This window comes from Erpetoichthys calabaricus, chromosome 2, assembly GCF_900747795.2.
Source record: "Erpetoichthys calabaricus chromosome 2, fErpCal1.3, whole genome shotgun sequence".
Classification (NCBI taxonomy): Eukaryota; Metazoa; Chordata; class Cladistia; order Polypteriformes; family Polypteridae; genus Erpetoichthys; species Erpetoichthys calabaricus.
In genome coordinates, this window is record NC_041395.2 from 152,747,005 (window position 1) to 152,767,477 (window position 20,473).

General features: G+C 37.9%; 1 protein-coding gene across 14 annotated transcripts in view; it reads right to left on the reverse strand.

Annotated features, from left to right (window-relative positions):
- Nucleotides 1-20,473, reverse strand: part of trip12 (thyroid hormone receptor interactor 12) — a 328,355-nt gene that overhangs the window by 23,708 nt on the left and 284,174 nt on the right. For 8 of the 14 annotated variants that reach the window (XM_028794650.2, XM_028794647.2, XM_028794657.2 and 5 more), the window contains 4 exons: nt 9,440-9,581; nt 8,946-9,137; nt 8,685-8,836; nt 409-566 (listed from right to left, as the gene is read on the reverse strand). In XM_028794650.2, the coding sequence (XP_028650483.2) occupies nt 409-566; nt 8,685-8,836; nt 8,946-9,137; nt 9,440-9,581 (644 nt within the window). Of the gene's footprint in view, nt 1-408; nt 567-8,684; nt 8,855-8,945; nt 9,138-9,439; nt 9,582-20,473 lie in introns of all 14 variants that reach the window. The other 6 variants (XM_051923009.1, XM_028794649.2, XM_028794645.2 and 3 more) reach the window with 1 other exon arrangement.

Genomic DNA, 20,473 nt, shown 5'->3' on the forward strand with positions numbered 1-20,473 from the left:
ACAACCTCCTGTGTTTCTGCGCAAATCTGTGACCCAAGCATGACAATATAAAAATAACCATATAAACATATGGTTTCTACTTCGCGGATTTTCTTATTTCGCGGGTGGCTCTGGAACGCAACCCCCGCGATGGAGGAGGGATTACTGTAACTTAAAAAAATAGCTTTTGTCTGCCAGGTGAAAAACTTTGGATAACCCAATTAGACCAGGTTAAAACATAAAAAATATCTCCATTGCAAAAAGGTATTAATGACCTTTTTACCTAAACTTCTGAATCAGATGTATTATTTCTAGTAATTGTTACAAAAATCAAGTCCCAAATTGAACAACGTTCTTGTAATAATTTCAAGAAAATGAAAATACTATGCTGAATGAATCTTAAAATGATTTCTGCAGAATTTTACAAACCTCGAACAACAAGGTATCTTTCAATTGCCTGCACCAAAGCTAGAGGATCTATCTTCACAGGACCACCTTTCCATTGTTTCACATTAGTGCAGTCTGGATGTCTCTGAAGCTGGCATTTGAGCTGATGGGTGTTAAAAAACTTTAAGGCCTGAGATCCCCTGATTAAAAGCGAAAACAAGACAAAAAAAATATTCAAGATAAATGTTAACAATACACATTTTAGAATTAATATACCAATATTATCTATTAAAAAAAACAAGAAACTAAGTAGTTATGCTACTCTCAACTTCTGCTGGGGTCTTTGAGACAATATGTCCTTTGAACTGAATAAATCTAAATGGGGTTTTGCCTTAATTTTTATCAACAAACGTGTCTAAATCCTTCCTGCACTGGTGGCTTCAGGTGGTGTAAACCTGAAGATTCTGTCTTAAAACTTTACTTAAACCAAACATATAAAGTAAAGCAGTCCCCTCTAAAAAAGAGGCAGCTGTATAGCAAGCATTAAGGGATATCATACACAAAATGCTGTCAAGTGGTCAACAAGATGAACTGAAACTGAATGAGTCAGGTAAGATTTTGTCTCTGCGTAACAGTTATGAAGCTGTAAACTAATCATAAATAAAGTAATTGTCTGAAACGCTAATCCCAATGTGTGTACATACAGATCATATATGCCTTCATTCATGCATAAAGCAGCAGTTCCCAAACTCAGTCCTGGGGACCCACTGTAATTGCATGTTATTGTTTCAACTAGATTTACAATCACTGAAAATAATTCATCTCATGTAATTAGCTTTTTTCTCTTTATTTTATATACAGAATTGCACAGCAGTACAATTATTATATTTCTAAAACATTTAGAAATGTGGATATTTTTGCTATAATTTGAAATGCTTAACTCATTTTTGTTGTTTTCCTATTTTGCCTTATTTCAATGTAGATTGCTCCCTTCACTGTATTGTAATAATGACAATTAAAAACAAGCAGAGCAGACACCAGGGCAAAAAACAATGAATGGTGAAAGACTGTACCTACTTCAGCGTCAGACTGACCAATTAGTAAATAATGGATTGAATAACCAGAACACCTGGAAATCAGGATGGAAATATTATTTAAAAGTTAAGAAAAAAAGAGAACATTATCCCCATATAACTGCTTAGTACATATTAATAAAAACGTACCAAGCTTGGCTTAGGAATTTTCTCATTAACCCCATAACACAGAAACTGGGAAATAACAGTTCACTTAATTAGGCTAGACGTTCAGGCAAAAACAGACATTGACTGGAACAAAAACCTGCAGCCACAGTGGGTCTCCTGGATCGATTGTTGGAATCACTGGCATAAAGTATTTACCACAGAGATTTCTTTGCCTCTGTTTTCTTTCGGTAGCCATGTAGAAGCAGCAGACTTTGATCAAGGAGTTGGTAGTAGGACAAAAATGAAAAATGATGTTACTCAATGAAATTAATTAATTACTATTTCAGTGATCTGAACCTTTTCACTGAACTGAACAAAATGACAACTCTGGTGAACACTGTAAAAATTCTGTGTGTGATATCTTTCTGTGCAGAGCTGGTTTCTTTCATTGTCTAGAGCAGACAGAATAACATTCATGAATACAAACATTTATGCCTTTTAATTCAGAAATGTTTTAATGTAATGTGCACAGATTACAAAGAGGGATCTGGAAAAGTTGACCCCCCCCCTCACATTTTGCCCCCCACATTTTGCTTCCCACACTTTGCCCCAGACATTTTTCCTATCACCTACCTGGATCACTTAAACTTTTTTAAAAATGATTACCTGTATTTTATTTTTTTTTTTATTTTGATTTTATTTTATATATCAAAAGAGTTCCACAGAACTAGAGTTACTGGATTTCGTAAGTTTTTTCATTAGCACAGTTACTCAATTTAATGTGTCCACACACACTACGGCCATTACACAGTGCGGATTTGCTGTTTTCACTGCCTGACTATCGGCAGTGCATCACTGTGCTTAACACTAGAATTACCAGAGCCTACGAAAAACTCGTAGATCCGGCCCACCTTAAATCTATTCGCACCTCTCCGTCAGCGTCTTTTGTCCTGTAAATGTGCCGATAAAGGCAAGCAGCCTGCTATTCCATCCTCCCACAGCTGCAGAATGTGCGCAAAGTTCTCCCAGCTCATGCCTTGATTGATTGATTATCTGGGAGTGAAGTGGTGGAGTTTTACAGTGGAAATAGAAAATCGTTATTTGTAACACATGCATTTCATGTGTGTTCCGTTTCTACAATAATCTGTGTAAACACATTGTTAAAACAGAAAGGTTTTTCATATTTTAGTAGTAAATGACAAAATATTGGCATAAACTAAATGTGTGAAGCCTGAAGTCCAAAGATCAAATAAACGCTTTCACAAAAGGTTCAAGGGTACGGCAACAGCTTCCGTGGCGTAGCGGTAAGATTTGCTGACTTGTGATCAAAAGTCCCTGGTTTGATCCCGACTGCCTACTATATTTGCCGTTTTCAGTAGTTAGCTTCTCTTATTGTTAATATAAGAGAATAAAAGTGAAAATAAAACGGTAACTTTCACAAGTACTATAAATGTACACCGTCTACTACAGACGCAAACCAAATGTATGTGTGTACTGTATAATATTAACAATAAGAACAGCTCACTACTGAAAACGGCAAATATAGGAGGCTGCTGGGATCAAACCGGGGACCCTTGATCACAAATAAGCAAATCTTACCGATACGCCACGGAAGCTGTTGCCTTACCCTTGAACCTTTTGTGAAAGTGTTTATTTGATCTTTGGACTTCAGACTTCACATTATATAGATTATGCCAACATTTTGTCATTTACTATTAAAATATAAAAAACGTTTCTGTTTTAACAATGTGTTTACACAGATTATTGTAGAAACGGAACACACATGAAATGCATGTGTTCCAAATAACGATCTATTATTTCCACTGTAAAACTCCAGCACTTCACTCCCAGATAATCAATCAAGGCATGAGCTGGAAGAACTTTGTTTACATTCTGCGGCTGTGGGGGGGATGGGATAGCAGGCTGCTTGCAGCTTGTCTTTATCGGCACATTTACAGGACAAAAGATGCTGATGGAGATGTGCGAATAGATTTAAGGTGGGCCAGATCTACGAGATTTTTCGTAGGCTCTGGTAATTCTAGTGTTAAGAACAAGCAGCGCATCACAAACAACTAATTGCAGTAATTCAGGCAATCAAAGAAACAAGAAGTATCCTGCAATATCTGCTAGAATTAAAGGAATAGTCCAAAATTTTCAAAATCGTAATGTAATTGATTACCTTAGAGGAATTACATACAACTGAATTTTAAATAATTATTTTGTTACATTTTTTATTTTATTTTAAATGTTACATTAATTTGTTTTGACTACGGAAATAACAGAGACTTTAACATATAGCTGGTGCAATTGGCCTGGAGACTAAATCAAAAATGAGACTGAAATTTTTATTGAAACTGATATGTTGTATAATGGCGGCACGGTGGCGCAGTGGGTAGCGCTGCTGCCTCGCAGTTGGGTGATCTGGGGACCTGGGTTCGCTTCCCGGGTCCTCCCTGCGTGGAGTTTGCATGTTCTCCCCGTGTCTGCGTGGGTTTCCTCCGGGCGCTCCGGTTTCCTCCCACAGTCCAAAGACATGCAGGTTAGGTGGATTGGCGATTCTAAATTGGCCCTAGTGTGTGCTTGGTGTGTGTGTGTGTGTGTCCTGCGGTGGGTTGGCACCCTGCCCGGGATTGTTTCCTGCCTTGTGCCCTGTGTTGGCTGGGATTGGCTCCAGCAGACCCCCATGACCCTGTGTTCGGATTCAGCGGGTTAGAAAATGGATGGATGGATGGATGTTGTATAATGTTTAGAGTAATATAATAATTAGTTTAATAAGCACTACTTAAATATATTTCATAAGCTTTTTGTTAACCTTAAAACTTCAGGCATATTTTTAAGTTTAATTGTATTTCACATATTTGGTTAATTTTTTTGGCAATTTTAACGTGCATTTATTAAACCAAAATAAATTAGAAGATATAAAAAAATTAGATGAATTATTTACTTTTTTTTTATTTTATTGTAATCATTCCATACAAATAGATCAATTTTTACAAAATATAGGATTGAATTGAAAACACTCTACTCCTGAGAAAGAGAGCATGGCCAACAGAGTAAAACTTAAAGCTAGTAAAAATAAATAAATTGAGGAGTTTAATAGGCGTATAAAGATAAATGGAGAAAAAAAAGAAATGGGAAGAGAATCTACTTCCTCGGTGCTTTAAGGGCTTATTCTAAAATATTATTGATTAGACCCTGCCAGGTTTTGAAAAAAGTTCTGCACAGATCCTTTAAATGAGAATTTGATTTTTTCCAATTTCAAATAATATACAACATCAGTTACCCACTGACTTAAAAGAGGAGAGTTAGGATTCTTCCAGTTTAGCAAAATAAGTGTGTGCCAATAATGTAGTGAAGACAATCACAGTTTGTTTGTCCTTCTCCACTTTAAGCCCATCTGGAAGAACACCAAACACAGCCGTTAATGAGTTAGGATGGATTGTGACACCAAGGCTGTCTGAAAAGCACTTTTTTTTTTTTTTTTCCCCCCAGAATGATGTTAATTTGGTGTAGGCTCAAAACATGCGACCCAGTGAGGCTGGAACTTGATTGCATTATTTATATTTACTCATTACCTACAGGGGGCAAATTGTGGAAGGTGAAATGTGGTGGGGGCAAAATGCGAGAGGTGACTTTTCTGTAAACCTAACAAAGAACTCCATTTCTAAGGGGGCTTTACTTTCTTTATAATGGCAAATTTGGGCCAGAGCCACATCTGGAAGAGACACTTTTCTGTTTAAAGAAATGCTGTGAAAACCAAAGCTGTTTATCAAAAAAGTGATATAATGTATTCAGATTCTTAATACAGTTGCAATATCAATTATAGATAGAAGGGCAACATATATAAGAACTTTCATAAATAGTGTACCACACATTTAAAATAAAAATAGATCTAAACTACATTTTTCCATTCTGTGGAAGCCATGAGATTAGCAAATATCAACTAAAGAGCATCCATCAAATATCTGTACCAAGTAACATTCTTCTTTTATTTTTGCATTTTACTTACCTTTTCTGGACACACCAATGTGCTGCTTCCCATTTTATTTTGCGCATTTTACCTCTTAATTTTCTGTTTGAGAACACTGGGACATCCTTGTTAACAATAAATGTACATATCAAAAAACACTGCACAACAAAGGTTTTGCTTCTTGAACACTGTTGGGTGTTTCTTATAGATTTTTGGGTGCTGATCACGAACATCACATCAAAATTTACCCATCACGTACCGTTTCAGTTTTGTCATGATTTTTTCTTAAATTTGTATCCAAAAACATTTTTGCTCCTGTAAGTGACTTATCAAAAACGGTTTGTGCAGCCTGGGCATGTTCAGGCAAGGAATCAGGCCAGATTGGAAGCTGTTCTGTGGAAGCTGACATCCTGGGCAGGTCTGAACGAGCTTGATGCGGTCTCAGCATGCTATAAACGTGGCTTGCATACACCGATCCTGCTCATTTGGTTAATATAGATAGTCAGTGTGTATGTATAATATCAGTATAGTATAGTATCTGTAGCAACAGAACAGTAAGTAAGCTTGATGCTATAGACATTTTGGTGTCGGGCGATATGTCTCGTCAATGTTGTAACAGCTGTGATACATTCTGCTTTATCTGTGGCGAATATACACTTGCACCTCAGAGACATTGGACGACTGCTCTTGTGAAGAAAGCTTATCATTTGTATTTCGGCTGCCAAATTGGTGATCAAGACAAGGAATGGCCGCCTCACATTTGCAGCACACATGAAAGAAACGTATAACAATATGGAACTGTTGCTGAAGCACATCCAGTATAACAGGTACAAATGGAATATCTTTGGAGATCTTAAAGTTGCTGCTCTGTTAGTAGGACTGCAGCTTGGCTATAAAAGGACTGTTGTTTCATCTGTGAATGGGACAGCCATGCCAAAGAGTCGCACTATTCTCGACAGAACTGGCCACTCCGTAAAAAGTTAGATCCAGGACAGAAAAATGTGGCACATGAATCGCTTGTCGACCCGGCAAATATATTTTTGCCTCCAATTCACATAAAACTGGGACTCATGAAGAATTTCGCAAAAGCACTGTGAACAAGGAAGGCAAAGGTATTCATTATTTAAGACAGATGTTCCCAAGAATAACTGACGCCAAGATCAAAGAGTGCATTTTTTTTGGCTCCCAGATCAGACAGGTTATGAGTGACAAGCGGTTTGAAGATCTGTTAGTTGGGCCGGAAAAAATTGCCTGGAAAGCTTTCTAAGACATTGTTGACAATTTTCTGGGCAATTACAGAGCCCCAAACTACATTCAGTTGGTAGACAAACTTCTCAAAGCATACAAGAGAATGAAGTGTAACATGTCACTCAAGATTAATTTCTTCCACTCACACTTGGACTTCTTCCCAACAAATATCGGTGCTGTCAGTGACGAACACGGTGAAATGTTTCACCAGGACATTGCTACGATGGAGAAGCGATACCAGGGCAACTGGAATCCGTCAATGCTTGCTGACTACTGTTGGACACTGCAACGTGATGCACCAGATATTGAATACAAGAGAAGATCAGGAGCAAAACACTTTTAATTCTGTTTAATTTAATAGCTTATGTGAAACATAAATGTGAATAAATACGTTATTGTCAGTAAACATATAAATGTCTATTTCTCAAGAGTTCCTATGTGATGCAGTAAAACCAAAACTAAATTTGTGCATACCCAGTAAGTACCTGTCACAATCAGCAAAAACTTTTCAGGAAGCAAGACTTTTCAAAAAAATTGTTGTGCAGTGAAATTATTGCATTTTGAACTTTTTAATTTTTGTTTCACAATCAAAAAATATTTAATGTTGAATAATTTGTCAGCCGTAACAAAGATTAAAAAGTGTTTGTAGGGTAGCTTAAAACTGAAAGTGATCCAACCAAAATACAGTAATAACATCAGTTTAATGTGGCGATAATCTCTTCAGTACCATAATACCTGCAGTCAAGTTTTGCCCAAAAATAGCTAAAATATTGCTAGAGAAGGCGAATCAAAATGCAACACAGGAACTTATTTGGTACTAGAACTCAATCAATTGATGGAATAATATTACAAATGAACGAGCAAAAAAAACTTAAAAAGCAAATGGAAAGCAAAAACTACTGGTAGCATCTTACACCTGTTTGAGCAATACAAACTCTGCTTGGATTGTTAAAGTTACGTTTCATTGTTTAGGATGAAAACCTGTTGGCTTTAATCTGTTGCTTAAGAACTCTCAGGCAATATATGTTATGAATCAAATGTGGGTTTACTTATATTGTAATCATGCATTGCTTAACCATCCCCACCACTGAAAATTCAGGGCTCCCCTGCTAAAATTGCCCTGGTGGAGATCATGCATTATAATTGAGATATTTATGTAATATTATACACATAGTTTTCACAGACACTGGTAGATGGAGCATGTATGTCAAAAGAATCCTGTTTGCAGCATACAAGGTTTCTGATATGTTTCTGCATGGTGTGACAAAACAGACTTTTCAAATTACATAGTATTTTGATCTCCTATTAAGTGTAAGCAGGTTACATAGTATTTTGATCTCCTATTAAGTGTAAGCAGGCAAACTAACCACTGAAACTAAACTTCTTAGCATTTTTTTAGTACAGAGATTTCTCTTGTACAGAAAACACATTTATTTTGCCATCTTTCATTCTTGTGAGGATTATGCCATAACCAGCAAATACAGACAATACTTCACATCCAATATATTGCAGCTATAAACAAAACTGATGGCTATTAATTTGCATGACAACTGGGATACAGAACAACCGGCTTGTGAGTAAAAAGTGATTTCAGAACTAAAGTAACTATGTTTTCAGTACTGTGCTATGGTTGTATCTTTATTAATGACTATAAACTCCATGCATGTTTGGAGATGTATCCAACCAATTCCTAAGCAACTGTTTTTTCCAGAAACACAATGGTATTTGGTGGGTGCAGCGTGGATAGTAACTGTTACACACCACACAGTCTAATTATTAACTATTATGGGCAGTGCCTTATGTAACTACATCAAACTGGAATGTCTTTTCTGGGTTCAACAATACCGAAAGTATCGTGTCTTGCTGATGAAACTTAAATATACATAAAACGTTAAGAAAAAAAATGGAAAAAAGCCAACCTGCTCCCAGTCCCATTTCCACTAGGGAAATCATGTACTTTAACAGGGAACTGTTCCATCTGGCTAAGACAGTTGTTCATTTTGTGCACAAGTGCCATTAGTGGTCCATTGTCTGATGGCTCTATTCGTCCATATGCCTCATGTCCCGGTGCCTGAAGTGAGAAAGTAATCTGAAATATTAAATATTAGCATTAACATTCTCTTGATGTTTAAGAGCAAACAGCAATTAAAAATGAAGCAAAGGAAGAATATCTCTCTTACCGGGCAGCCAAAGAACACATGTAGGAATCTCTTTAATCTGACATCCCTACTCACAGCATCTTTGTCACTTTTACACGTCAAGTACAGCAGCAATTGTTTTACAAATCCACTGTGTTGGATTTCAAATGATGATACATCTGATTCTGAGACTATACTGCGAATTTCTACAAGGCACTCGACTCCTCCATCCATCTTCAGCAAAAAAAAAAGTGAATAAGGAAAAAAATGACTATATCAATTACAAGTTTATTTTAATAAAAAAAAAAAATGCACTCACTTACCATGGTAAGATAATAGACAGTAAACAGTGAACGGACCATTTTTAGTTGTAACATTTTAAAAATTGAAGACTAATGTGATGCTCAAGCCACCATCTAGTTAAAATTCATACTTGATTGATTTAATTTACAAAATAAAAATCAAACTGAAAAGGACATTTTTGACAGCAAAATAACCATAACCATTAAAGTATACATGTGACATTAATTTCATACCTGTAGGTTGAGTTGTTCTGTTGCTGTGCAAAGTCTTTGTAGTACATTCAGTGCAGGGTTGCTTGAATCTATATGCTCTGAATTGAAGTAACGTTCGACAAATTTACTTGCTTGCTCCTTAATCCAAGCCTTAATTTTATCTCTACAAAGAAAAAAATCAAATATATTAAACTTATTAACACATGTAATGATTTGATAATGATTTAATAAGTCCACATATTCCAACAAATGTCCACTTAAAGGTTATATTACTAAAAAGCACAAATTTTCCATAGATTAATTTATTGGCTAAATAAAAACAGGAATCAATTTTTTTTTTACCCACACAGGAAATGCATAGAAATTACAGTTTGTATTGACATTTTCCAGGCATTTTATAGTTTTATTTTTATAGTTTTAGACGTGTGATATTGCTGCAACATGCTATCAATGACATAATTCAAAGAAAGTGACTTACACATGTAGTACAACTGTTTCTGTATTTCTATATTGCCAGGTTTAATATTATATCCATTCTAATACCTGCACAGGATCCACATTACTAACCGAGAATGCTAAACCGGATGGACGCAGGGACATCCGGCCATGGGCCGTAGCCACAAAAAGATGTACTGCGCAGGCGCCCCAAGAAATGAGGCACCGCGAGAGGCGGCCGCGACCACAGAAAAGCCGCGACCACAGAAAAAAGGAGTGAGCACAGAAAAAAGGAGTCAAAGAAATGAGGCGCCGCGACCACAGAAAAAAGGAGTCAGCACAGAAAAAAGGAGTCAAACGCAGGCAACGCACACAGCGCCGCACGAAAGCCATTGCACACGAAACTAGCACACAAAAAAAAAGAAGCCGCTCGCGCCCCACAAATCCCACACCCACCTCCAAGCAACCCCCCCCCCCCCCACAAGCAACGGACGGGACACACACAAAGAGGACGATTCAACAAGCCCCTGGCACACAAAAAGATAGAAGACGCTCGCGCCCCACCAACCCCCCCACCCAGGCAAAGCACACAGCGCCGCACAAATCCCACTGCACATGAAACGGGACGCACACAAAGAGGAGGATTCAACAACCATCCTACCACACCAAAAAAAAGAAGCCGTGACCGCCACACCAAGCCCATTAGAGACGAAACGGGACAGACTACGGACATGGCACACGAAACATTCACAACGACGACGATTCAGACCCACAAACACACTAACATCAATAAGAAGTGACACCCAAAGCCCCATTTCTAAAGGAACCGTCCGCAGACACCTGCTAAACGATTGCGCCACTTAGCTGACAACGCGTTCAATAATGAGTCCACTATTGAGGAAAATTCATTGGGATTAATGAATGTCATTTGCAATCATTGTCATTCACTTAACTTCCCTGAAGAAACAACTGGCAATACAAGTAATGAATTTACACGTTGTTGTCAAAAGGGTCAGATTAGACTGCCTCCTTTACATTCATATCCTGAATATCTACAGAAGCTTCTAACTAACGATGTACCTGAAAGTAAAAACTTTATGAACTGCATTAGATCCTACAATAGTTCATTTGCTTTTGCATCTACCGGAGTAAATATCAGGCCACCAAAAGGCAATGGCCCATACTGCTTTCGCATATGTGGACAAATATTGCATCGCATTGGAACAGTGCACCCTGAAACAAATCAACAACGCAAATATGCACAAATCTACACACAAAGCCCCATTTCTAAATGAACCGTCCGTATTAAACATACGTCATCTCAACACGTTCACACTATGCAGCATAGGTGGATCTCATTACAATAAGGCACTATTAACCGTTCAACCGCAGAAAAGGCTCCATATTAACAGTGAGTGCGATCCTCCTTATTACTTATCCATATTTATCACACTCAACAACAAACAAGTCATAAATTCACGATCACGGGTACAAAATGATACGGCTCGGATAACGGGACCAAACACAATTCACACTATGCAGCATAGGTGGATCTCATTACAATGAGGCACTATTAACCGTTCAACCGCAGAAAAGGCTCCATATTAACAGTGAGTGCGATCCTCCTTATTACTTATCCATATTTCTAACGCTGAAGAAGAAACAATTCATGAATTTACGATCACGAGTACAAACCGATACGGCTCGAGTAACGGGACCAAACACACGAACCCGCATGAAAAAAAACAACACACGTCGGCTCCAACGCGCTTCTGAAACTCTGGAAGAAAAAATGTCTCGGCTCCAAAAACGCAAAGCTCAACTAACACAGTTACAGAAACGAACCCAAATGGACAGACACACTGAACGTGGACGCATGCAGCGCGTGTCTCACAGTACTGCATCGAAACAGGCACGGCTTCAAAACGAAACACCTCCTGTCTCAGACATACAGAAATGGCAGCGAGGGGACAAAATAAATAAACGCGGACGTCTACACCGCGCATCTCAAATGCCGGAAAACAAGCAGGCAAGGCTCCAAAAAGAGAAAGCACAACTGACCGACATACAAAAACGGGCAAGGCTCAATACAAACAATGCATGCCGTAAACTACAATGGGCTTCTCACACCTCACAGGCAAATCAATTACAGCTCCAAAACAACACGTCCCAAATACTGGACATACAACGACGCGCCTCTCAAACGGCACAAGCAAAACATACACGTCACGGACATCAACGATAGACACCTGCTAAACGATTGCGCCAGTTAGCTGACAACACGTTCAATAATGAGTCCACTAAAGTATCTATCTATCTATCTATCTATTCATTCATTCATTCATTCATTGGGATTAATGAATGTCATTTGCAATCATTGTCATTCACTTAACTTCCCTGAAGAAACAACTGGCAAAACAAGTAATGAATTTACACGTTGTTATCAAAACGGTCAAATTAGACTGCCTCCTTTACATTCATATCCTGAATATCTACAGAAGCTTCTAACTAACAATGTACCTGAAAGTGAAATCTTTATGAACTGCATTAGATCCTACAAATCGATATCCACTATGAACATTAACAGTGGCACTGCACATGACATCCGTCTGGCAAAACTGTTAATTATGGATGAATGTACAATGGCATCCACTCACTTACTCAACACCATTCATAAACTTCTACAAACGTTTATGAATAATAATCTTCCCTTTGGAGGAAAGGTACTTTTATTACGAGGAGATTTTAGACAGTGCTTAGCTATTGCTCCACATTCCATGCGCTCAGCTATTGTTCAGTGCACCTTAAAATACGCAGACAATTGGCATTGCTTTCAAAAGATAGTTAGTACAAAACATGCGATGTCCACATCCAGATCATAACAATTGGTTATTACAACTGGGAGATGGTACACTCACCAATACAGATAGACTTCACCCAGATATTATTACAATTCCTCAAGCCTTTATCTGCGCCGACTTAGTTACAGACAGATTTGGAACAGCAATCTCATTAGACCAAATGCCCCTTTTAACACAACGCACTATATTATGTCCAAAAAATATTAATGTGGAAAACATAAATACCCAAGTCATTGCATTACTTCCTGGAGAGACACAACTCTTTCTAAGCTCTGACAAACTTGACTCTGATCACGACAATAACCATCTTCATTGACCTTACAAGTTCTGACCTGGAATTACCTTTTACACTTAAACGGCGTGTACAAAGAAATTTTCCAATAAACCTTTACACTGTGCCACACACTTTATTGTTTGCTTTCTATTTGCATCATCTACACCTTCACACTATTCTATATCTCATTCATACATCACGCTCTTTCTCATTCCCAACACCAGGGGTTGGCGAGCGAAGCGAGCAGGGGGCGGAGCCCCCTAGTTAGTGATAAGCAAACTCCGCTGAATTTGTATTGACAGTGAAAAGATGGAAACATCCAGAAAATTCACTGAAGTCAATAAAAATGAGAAACTTAACTAGTTTTAGGTGGATTATAATTGGGCAATGTTCTTTACGTTTCCCTGTGAGCTAGGGAACAATCTGCCAACTGTATTGACCTAGGTGGCCAAAAAAGTGACCTGACCTGTGAGGGTGAAGTGCTAACCACTCTTCCATTTTTAAAGAAAATTATATATTGAATCCACAAAAACTCAACATCCCTTCATCTCTATCTGTCTTCTAAGCTTCTATCAGTACTACTAACACACATCCACAGAGACCGTGATGCAAGGGATGAGCATTATATATATGGGATGTTGTCCCTGTCACAACCCAATTTGCACTACATAGCAAGAAGGTTAACATGCTTAATCCAGCAGTGAAGATACAATGTACAATGAACATATGCAGAACAATGAAGTTTTTTCATAATACAGTAATCCCTCGTTATACTGTGCTTCGCCTTTCGCGGCTTCACTCCATCGCGGATTTTATATGTAAGCATATTTAAATATATACCGCGGATTTTTTGCTGGTTCGCGGATTTCTGCGGACAATGGGTCTTTTTATTTCTGGTACATGCTTCCTCAGTTGGTCTGCCCAGTTGATTTCATACAAGGGACGCTATTGGCAGATGGCTGAGAAGCTACCCAACTTACTTTTCTTCTCTCTCTTGCGCTGACTTTCTCTGATCCTGACGTAGGGGGATTGAGCAGGGGGGCTGTTCGCACACCTAGACGATATGGACGCTCGTCTAAAAATGCTGAAAGATTATCTTCACGTTGCTACCTTCTGTGCAGCTGCTTCCTGAAGCGACATGCTGCACGGTGCTTCGCATACTTAAAAGCTCGAAGGGCACGTATTGATTTTTGATTGAAAAACAAACTCTGTCTCTCTCTCTCTCTTTCTCTGCTTCTGACGGAGGGGGTGTGAGCTACCGCCTTCAACAGCTTTGTGCCGCGGTGCTTCGCATACTTAAAAGCCAAACAGCCCTATTGATTTGTTTGCTTTTCTCTATCTCTCTGACATATGTTTGCATTCTTCTAATTGTGAGACAGAACTGTCATCTCTGTCTTGTCATGGAGCACAGTTTAAACTTTTTGAAAAAGAGACAAATGTTTGTTTGCAGTGTTTGAATAAAGTTCCTACAACCTCCTGTGTTTCTGCGCAAATCTGTGACCCAAGCATGACAATATAAAAGTAACCATATAAACATATGGTTTCTACTTCGCGGATTTTCTTATTTCGCGGGTGGCTCTGGAACGCAACCCCCGCGATGGAGGAAGGATTACTGTACTCTCATTCTGGTCAACAAAAGTATCTCAAAGTATCACGGGGTGCCGTGGGAAAAACAGTTTGTCTAAGCAGGCCACATGGAGGATCTTAGGGGAAAAATTCAGTGAACAAGGTCACAGGTAAACCCAGCAAATACGCTGTGAAAAATGTTTTGAAGAATTTTACCAATCAAAGCTAGATGTCTCTGAACTTGGACATAATACTGTCAAAGGCTAGGCTCCCAAATGTATACTTTACAATGGGCAGAAATTTTTTTTTTTTTGGATGGAGTATTCCTTATCTTTTACTTACCCTGTGATGTTTGTAGTGATGACCGAGAAAATTTTTAATTTACATATTTTAATACAGATCTAAGATCACAAAGTTTATGATGCAAGCCTGAATGGAGGGGGGTGTGAGGCCAATACTGAACAGCAGCAAACAATAGTAAAACATCCATGGAAAAAAAAAATTGCCATATAATCTACATCAGTTTTCCAATAGTAATAATTCTTTAATAATAATTCTTTGCATTTATAGTATGCTAATGCACATGCATTTTTTGCATTATGAATGAGATGCTTATTCATACGGGCTCAAGTTTTTGAACTGAAAATCTTATTTAATGTAGAATTAAAATACACATCAACTTTTGTTCAGTTCTTGTCACTTGATTGCACACTACGTGCATGTTTAATCTCTTTCAAAAGCTTTCACTAGACATCCAAAGCACACCGATGCATGCGGACACAGGCAGCAACAGACACGATCTTTGCCAAATAATATAATATTTTCTGTAAAATAATGCAATAATTATTGCAAAATAAAACAATTTTTTTGTGAAATAATGCAATAAAAATATTCTTTTGAGTAGCAAAGAATTCTTGAATAACATGAGGTATTCTTCAAACTTCAGATTTCAGTACCTCCAGTCAGAAGGCACATTTCCTCAGAAAAACTGCAACAAGGCTTTCTTGTTACTAAAAAAACCCTTTTCACACTCTCCAAAAAAGTAATGTCTTTAGAAAATGTTAAAAAAAAAAAAAAAAAGAATTTAAGAAATTGTAGAATGCTATTTCTGACTCAGGAGTATAAATGCCGAGTTGAAATGTGAAAAGAAATGAAATAATTTTGAATACCTCACAGAGAAGTAAAATTAAAAGTGTGGGACCACCAATTAGAATATAGAAAAATAATTCAAGAAGCCTATTTTTGGCATTGGTTTATAAGACCTGGTAATGTAACTAAGACATATTCAATATCCACTTTTCTTAATCAGCATGTTGTCTGATGCTCATGGGTAAAGGATATAAATGCAACACATCCACAATATTCCACGCCCTGATTAAATGAGGCAAACCTGTAAGTATAATACATTTTTCTTATAATTCATAAAAGCTTTGCCATAAATACTGTACTATGCGCATAAATTGTATACTTTTAACCTCACGTGCACCAAGCAAGCAGTTAAGGAGCTACTGACTACAGGAATTTAAGCATGATTCACTCATCCCACCCCAACTGCACACTTCAGTTACTGTTAAGTGTGTCGCCAGTGTTGACAGTGTACAAATGTGCTACTGTTTCACTGACTATGGATTTTTGTGTTTATAAATTTTTATAATTCATCACATTTTCAATTTTATATAACAAAGAATAGGAAAAGGAAGCATGATGTGGTATCCTTAAAAATGCATTTTTAATCCAAAATGGCTACGGCCATCTGTTTTATCCGAGTTTTCAGTTATCCAAAGTAGCATCGGTCCAAATTACCTTAGATGATTGAGGTTCTACTGTACATAGTTGTGAAGAATGATACAGTGCATCCGGAAAGTATTCACAGCGCATCACTTTTTCCACATTTTGTTATGTTACAGCCTTATTCCAAAATGGATTAAATTCATTTTTTTCCTCAGAATTCTACACAGAACACCCCATAATGACAACATGAAAAAAGTTTACTTGAGGTTTTTGCAAATTTATTAAAAATAAAAAAATTGAGAAAGCACATGTACATAAGTATTCACCGCCTTTGCCATGAAGCTCAAAATTGAGCTCAGGTGCATCCTGTTTCTCCTGATCATCCTTGAGATGTTTCTGCAGTTTAATTGGAGTCCACCTGTGGTAAATTCAGTTGATTGGACATGATTTGGAAAGGCACACACCTGTCTATATAAGGTCCAACAGTTGATAGTTCATGTCAGAGAACAAACCAAGCATGAAGTCAAAGGAACTGTCTGTAGACCTCCGAGACAGGATTGTCTGGAGGCACAAATCTGGGGAAGGTTACAAAAAAATTTCTGCTGCTTTGAAGGTCCCAATGAGCACAGTGGCCTCCATCATCCATAAGTGGAAGAAGTTTGAAACCACCAGGAATCTTCCTAGAGCTGGCCGGCCATCTAAACTGAGCGATCGGGGAAGAAGGGCTTAGTCAGGGAGGTGACCAAGAACCCGATGGTCACTCTGTCAGAGATCCAGAGGTCCTCTGTGGAGAAAGGAGAACCTTCCAGATGGACAACCATCTCTGCAGCAATCCACCAATCAGGCCTGTATGGTAGAGTGGCCAGACAGAAGCCACTCCTTAGTAAAAGGCACATGGCAGCCCGCCTGGAGTTTGCCAAAAGGCACCTGAAGGACTCTCAGACCATGAGAAAGAAAATTCTCTGGTCTGATGAGACAAATATTGAACTCTTTGGTGTGAATGCCAGGTGTCACGTTTGGAGGAAACCAGGCACCGCTCATCACCAGGCCAATACCATCCCTACAGTGAAGCATGGTGGTGGCAGCATCATGCTGTGGGGATGTTTTTCAGCGGCAGGAACTGGGAGACTAGTCAGGATAAAGGGAAAGATGACTGCAGCAATCTACAGAGACATCCTGGATGATAACCTGCTCCAGAGCACTCCTGACCTCAGACTGGGGCGACGGTTCATCTTTCAGCAGGACTACGACCCTAAGCACACAGCCAAGATATCAAAGGAGTGGCTTCAGGACAACTCTGTGAATGTCCTTGAGTGGCCCAGCCACAGCCCAGACTTGAATCCAATTGAACATCTCTGGAGAGATCTTAAAATGGCTGTGCACTGACGCTTCCCATCCAACCTGATGAAGCTTGAGAGGTGCTGCAAAGAGGAATAGGTGAAACTGGCCAAGGATAGGTGTGCCAAGCTTGTGGCATCATATTCAAAAAGACTTGAGGCTGTAATTGCTGCCAAAGGTGCATCGACAAAGTATTGAGCAAAGGCTGTGAATACTTATGTACATGGGATTTCTCAGTTTTTTTATTTTTAATAAATTTACAAAAACCTCAAGTAAACGTTTTTCACATTGTCATTATGGGGTGTTGTGTGTAGAATTCTGAGGAAAAAAATGAATTTAATCCATTTTAGAATAAGGCTGTAACATAACAAAAGGTGGAAAAAGTGATGCGCTGTGAATACTTTCTGGATGCACTGTATGTATTTATGGAAAGTATTTCAAAATGTAATGTAGATAATTTGAATGTTTTGAATTTATTACTGCAGTGCAAAATACATATTATGCTTCAACTGAAAAAGTCCACTAAATAATGATATACATGATCCATATATCATTTTGACAGAGCAAAGATGGAAACATTCACACATACAAAATTCAAGCATTGAGTTGTCTATTCAAACAGCCGAAAGCTAGTGACTATCAAAGAAAACCAGACTTTACCTGAGGCACACCATTTGAAAAAGCAATCAAACAGAACTCTCCTGAAGTGACGAATTGCATTTGTAATTTTCATGTCCTTGTACACAGACTAATTTATTTTTTAGTAGAGCTGCTGTTTCATTAAAAAAATAATAAATAAAAAAAATTGAACCGTGATTAATCGTATGACTTAAACTTACTGTACATTGAATTAAATTAACTGGATTTAAATTGAAAATGGTTTTGTTATTCTCTTCAAACATATTTTCTACAAAGCAGAAATAACTGATTACATTCTAACACAAGTTTTAATAAACACTTGTCTACGCATTTTAAATAAGGGCAGTTAGTTTATTGAATAGTTTTGTGTAACGGAAACAATTGAATAAACAGTGAAACATTAACAAGTCAACAGCTCAATGCTTATTTTAAGCCACACTACAATGCAAGTTTGAGTAGCATTTTGATTGGTTCTGTCAATGACTGTCAAAATTAAATGAAGATAAAATTATTATTAATTTTAGGACTATTTATTCAGCCCTTTGCTTAAGCACACCAGTTTATTTTACACTTGTCATTTAAAGGGATGCTCTTTTATTATACTACTAACAGATGCAGAAAATAAATATTCTCAGGAGACCAGTGTTGAGAAATGTTTCTTTTAAAATTAACTTGGTTACCTTACTTGTTACTTAATAACAAGGTAAACACAGTTGCACTCAAAATTATTCAACCCCCATTGCAAAGTAGGTTTACTGGCAAAATTTACAAACTTTCCAGTGTGAAATAAACAAAAAAGAACAATCTAAATAGCTCAAAATGATTAATATTACAAGTGTTTTCTCCACATTCAACACAAAATGCCACTTTTAATGACTACTGCAGTCTCAAAATTATTTAACACCTTCAAGACAAGCATCTTTAGTACTTAGTTGAGCTCCCTTTTTGCTGTTATGACCAGTTACAAACAAGAAGTATAGCTAGACACCAGCTTCTGACAGGGTTCCCAAGGAATTTTTAGCCATTCCTCATGGGAAATGCTCCCCCTCACTGAAATTCTTGTGTTTGTGTGCTACAACTGCCGCCTTCAAATCCCACCAGACATTTTCTATGGGGTTCAAGTCAGGTGACTGACGGCCACTCTAGAATCCTCCATGACTTTCTAAAACCAGCATTTGAGGTATGCTTGGAATCATTGTCCTGTTGGAAGGTCCAGTAACACCCAAAAGCTACAGCTTCTTTGCATACGCCTGACGTTTTCTCCTAGGTTTTCTTGATACTTGACTGAATTCATCTTGCCTTCCACACACTGCAGGTTTCCAGTGCCAGAACCAAAGCAACCCAAGAGTATAACCAAGCCACCTCCATTCTTCACTGTAGGCAGAGTGTTCCTTTCAGCATATGCTTCATTCTTCCTCTTCCAGACATACCACTACTGTACATCAGCAATGGAGGTCTTCCATGACCCACTAGTCCATTTGCAATTACTGAGGTCACCAGTACATTCCTTCTTTTTAAAGATATTCTAGAGAGTAGATGTACGTAATCCCATGTTTTTACCAATGTCTCTAATGGTTTTATTCTTGTTTAATTCTTTCTGTTTCACTGGCACAGCATGCCTTCATGTTGAACAATGGCAACTACAGACTCCAAAGGGTAGATGCAAGCCTAGGTATCCCTTTGCCTGCACTAATGAAGCAATGAAACACACCCGAGTTATTACAAACACCTGTGACATCAATTATCCCAAACATTATGTTGCCCTGAAATGGGGAGGTCATGAATAAAAAGTGTTGTAATTTCTACGGGGTATGTCTAAAATCTATGCAAATACCCTTAAAGTCTACAATGTGCACTTTAATCAAGTCTGGACTGTTTGATTTGTAATTTTAAGCTGTGGAGCAGAGGGAAAAATCAAGGAAAAGTGCATCTTTATCTCAAACAGTATGGGGCACTGTAGATGTTTACTGAAAGGTCACTTTTCCACTGTTTGCCTAGGAGCCCTGAAGGGTATGTTTTTTTTTTTTATTAATATATTGTTGAATGCAGTTCGAGTCAAGTCAACCAGTATTGGCTCTGGTGCAGATACAGGTGTGAGATGTGAAAAATGGGTAGGTTTCTTCTAAAAAAAAACAAACTATAATTTGCATATATGAGAAAATGTCTAGCTCGAAAGTTCAACTTGGAATGTAATTGTTCAAAATATGTAAA